General features: G+C 48.3%; 1 protein-coding gene across 1 annotated transcript in view; it reads left to right on the top strand.

Annotated features, from left to right (window-relative positions):
• LOC109925284 (receptor-type tyrosine-protein phosphatase-like N) overlaps nt 1-4,198 on the top strand; it is a 17,046-nt gene that overhangs the window by 7,344 nt on the left and 5,504 nt on the right. Inside the window, exons 2-3 of the mRNA XM_048599274.1 lie at nt 2,485-2,697; nt 3,826-4,014. Coding sequence (XP_048455231.1) covers nt 2,485-2,697; nt 3,826-4,014 — 402 coding nt within the window. The remainder of the gene's footprint in view (nt 1-2,484; nt 2,698-3,825; nt 4,015-4,198) is intronic.

The raw sequence follows: 4,198 nt of genomic DNA, 5'->3' as shown, positions 1-4,198 counted from the left end.
AATCCCTTTCCCATTGACTCCTGTTTTACGAATCCCAATGGAACCAACCCCTTTCCCATTGACTCTCATTGAATTCCAATGAACCTAATCCCTTCGCTTTGACTCCTATTGTACAGAATCCCAACTGGCAACAGGAACTTGAGACTTAGGAGCAGGATAAGCCATTCAACACTTTGAGCCTGCTCCAACATTCAGTACGTTCCTGACTGATCTGGATGTGGACTCAGCTTCAGTCTGCTACTCAAAACCTCTGACTCCCTTGTAAGAATTACCAGTGGACCCAACCTTCTATTTGTACAGGATCCCAACCCCTTCCAATTCATACCCGCTAGCTACAATCTCAGCGTGGCAACTTTGTTTCCCATTAACCCTCAAGTGTGTGCTGTTCCTAAGAGTGAAATCTCAACTTCCTTCTGTTTTATGTAATATTAGACATCAGAACTCATTCCCATACAATCCTGAATCTACCATCCCAACGGACCAAACAGAGGTCGTTTTTTCCCCACCCAGGAAAATTCCAACAAAACCAAACCTTTCCTACTCACCTCATGAAACGGAATGTGAGTTGTGTGGATAATGCAAAGAGGCTTCAAGAGAATTTGGACTGGCTGAGTGAGTGGACAAGAGCAAATGATTTGTCTGGGTAGCGTGGAAAACACTACTTTTCGCTGAATCTCGGTACATTTGGGCAGAACTGTGGCTCAGTGATTAGCACTGCTGCCTCATAGTGGGTTCAGTTCCACCCTCTGGCAACTGTCTGTGTGGAGTTTGCACATTCTCCCCGTGTCTGTGTGGGTTTCCTCCGGGTGCTCCGGTTTCCTCCCACAGTCCAAAGATGTGCAGGTTAGGGTGGATTGGCCATGCTAAATTGCCCATAGTGCCCAGGGATGTGCAGGCTAGGGGAGTTAGCCATAGTTAATGTGGTGTTAGGGTGGGATGCTCTTCAGAGGGTCGGTGCAGACATGATGGGCCAATTGGCCTCTTCCCGCACTGTAGGAGTTCTATGATTCTATGTGACGGTAATAAATCAAATCAAATCAAAAAAATGTATAGTTGATGAGTTTGAGGCTTTCCACTTTAGCAGGAGGAACGGAGGTGTGGAGTATTTCTTAAAATGGCGAGAGATTGGGAGGCATGAGCTCCAAAGGGGTGTGGGTGGCCTTGTTCATGAGTTATGAAAGCTGACTTGCATGTACAGCTTGCAGTCGGGAGGGCAAATGGTAGGTTGGTCTTTATTGCAAGGGTCTGAGGAATTCAAAAGTCTTGCTTCAATTGTACCAGGCCTTGGGTCCAGCTCCAGAAGTATTTCTGCAGTTTTGATCATCTTCCCTATGGAAGGATTAACCTTGTCGCTGAGGGACAGCAATTCAGGTTCACCAGACGCATGGCTGGGATGGAGGGAGAGATTGATAAGAACATTCTCTCGAATTTAGAAGAATGGGAGATGAACATAGTCTCAGTTTAAGGGGCTACCTATTTAGGATTGAAATAAGGAGACTTTTCATCACTGAGGGGCAAGAATGAATTGTTGGTATTTTCTCACCCTGGCTATGGAGGCTCAATTATTGAGTACATTCAAGACAGAGACTGATTGATTTGGTGTTATTAATGGTATTTAAGGTTTTGTTTTGAATACATACATGGGAAATGGGCATCCCTGGCTAGGCAGCATTTGTTGCCCATCCCTAATTGCCCAGAGGGCAGTTAGGCGTCAACCACATTGCTGTGGGTCTAGAGTCACATGTAGGCCAGACCAGGTAAGGATGGCAGTTTCCTTCCCTAAAGGGCACGAGTGAGCCAGATGGAATATTTTCAGTGACAATCAGCATTGGATTCATCATTAGACTTCTAATGCCAGAAACTTATTGAATTAAAATTCCACCATCTGCCATAGCAGGATTTGAACCCAGGTCCCCAAACATTACCAGGGTCTCTGGATTAACAGTCTAGTGATAATACCACAAGGCCACCTCCTCCCCTATGGGGATAGTGCAGGAAAATCGAGTTAGAGATGTTCGGCCATGATGTAGAATGGCAGAGCTCCTTTGGGAGGCCGAACAACCTACTCCTACATTCCACTGTAGTCAACCTGAAGGGACTAACTTTCTCCCAATTGGTTTCTGATGTGCGCAGTGAACCAGGATGAGTCAAAGCAAGAACATAAAGTTCAGAACATGGCCCTCTCACTCTCAGTGCTCCCTTTGGAAAATGAAACACTTTATGGATCATTTGCAAGGAGTGAATTGTGAAGTGATGATTAAGCAGCTGTCCTAGAGAGACCTGCAAATTGGTTCTGCCTCCCATGAGGCTTCATCTGGATGATTCAAGCTTGTGAGACATCCTTTAGAGACAGGGTTGTGTAAATTTCAGCCCAGCTCTGTTGTATTTCCTGCAGTTCTGATTTCTCTGTCTCTCTGTTTTTCTCTCTCTGCCTGCCTCTCTCTCTCTCGCTGACTCTCTCTCTGGGTATTTCTTTTTCCACAGAGGAATGCATTCCACTCCCTGCCGAAACCAGCAAGGCACAGCGACACCTTCCGTTTCCTGCTGCTGACCTTCATCGCTGTCGCTTGCATCGCAGGCATCCTCATTGCTGGAGCCATCATCATCTGCCTCAGACAGAATGCCAAGCAGCGACAGAAAGAGAAACTGGCTGGATTGGGCCCTGAAGGAGGGACTGACACCTCCCTCGAATATCAGGTACACAACTTCCTCCAATATCGAGTACACGTTCCGTTCGAGGTCAGATGTGTGTGCTCCTCCGATATCAGGTACATGCATCTCTCCAATATCGGCCCACATTCCCTCCAATATTGGGTACCTACAGCTCCCCATTGTCAGGTACCTGTCCTCCTCCATTATCATATACATGTACTCCTCCAGTGCTGCCTACACATGTCCCTCCAAACTTGTGCACACATGTCCCTCGATCTGGTGACGCATGCCTCTGAACAATATTACATACCTCCAAGCCTCCAGTATAGGATGAGCACACATCTCCAATGTTGGGAGGAACCAGTGTTGTGTTCTTTAATCACAGCTATATCAGTCTCACAGCAGAGATCCCACAATGACAGCTGCTTCCTGTCTGCGCTGCTTCATTTCCCCTCGCCCCATGTCAGACACACGCTTTAGAGCCAAGAGTTTTCCGCCAGGGATTCCTGCATCCATGGATATAACGGGATTGGGATTGGCAGCTGGTGGCGTGTGGGAAATCAGGGCCGGTACTGGAGCAGTGAGGAGAGAGATCACGGGGAGATTGTGGACCAGGAGGAAGGTAGTGGAGCTCAGTACAGGTGACACCACACTAAATGTCATCAGACCAAGACTTGACAACGTTGGGTCGGTGGAGGGGGGGAACAACTCCAGGGAACAAGAGAAAGAAGACGGAGCGAACTCACAAACGGAAGTAAAGGTAAAATACTGTGGATGCTGGAAATCTGAAGCGAACAGAGAGAAAGCTGGAGAAACAGCAGCGCCTGTGGAGAGAGAAACAGAGCTAACGTTTTGAGTCTGGGATGACTTTTCTTCCGAGTCCTTCCCTCTCCACAGATGCTGCCAGATGTGCTGAGCAATCTCTGCGTTTGCCTCTTACAAGCGTAAAACTGGAAATTTAAAAATTTACCAGGGATATGGGAGTGGAGTGGGGTCAGGGCAATGGAGGCTTCTAATTGGATAGCTCTTTCAAAGGGCTGGCAGAGGCATGGTGGGCCAAATGGCCTACTTGGATAGAGACCGCGATGTGGGGTCAGTAGCAAAGGGACGGGCGCAAACCATTCTCTCACAATCAAGCAGGCAGAAGGAACTTGTTGTTGTTTCTCTTGATAGGAGCTGTGCCGACAGCATATGGCAGCCTACTCCCGCACGGAGACCGTGGACACATCCCGGGTCAGCAGCGTCTCGTCCCAGTTCAGTGACGCTCCCCAGGCCAGCCCCAGCTCCCACAATAGCACCCCCTCCTGGTGTGAGGAACCTGTCCAATCCAACATGGACATCTCAACTGGACACATGATACTGGTAAGCAGCTCGGACAGAATTGGGCCGAGAGGAGAGCGGGCCTCTCAGGGCTCATTTTGGGGTTGGCTAGGTTGAAGCAGAAAATGAGATGGGCTAAGGAGAAAGGGAGTGGCGTGGATATTAATAGGGGCATAGAGTACAATAGACAGATTCCTGGGATGGCAGGACTGACCGTACGAAGAGA

This window comes from Rhincodon typus, chromosome 7, assembly GCF_021869965.1.
Source record: "Rhincodon typus isolate 14 chromosome 7, sRhiTyp1.1, whole genome shotgun sequence".
Taxonomy (NCBI): domain Eukaryota; kingdom Metazoa; phylum Chordata; class Chondrichthyes; order Orectolobiformes; family Rhincodontidae; genus Rhincodon; species Rhincodon typus.
Note: the sequence above shows the minus strand (reverse complement) of the source record. Positions and strands in the feature narration are given on the sequence as shown.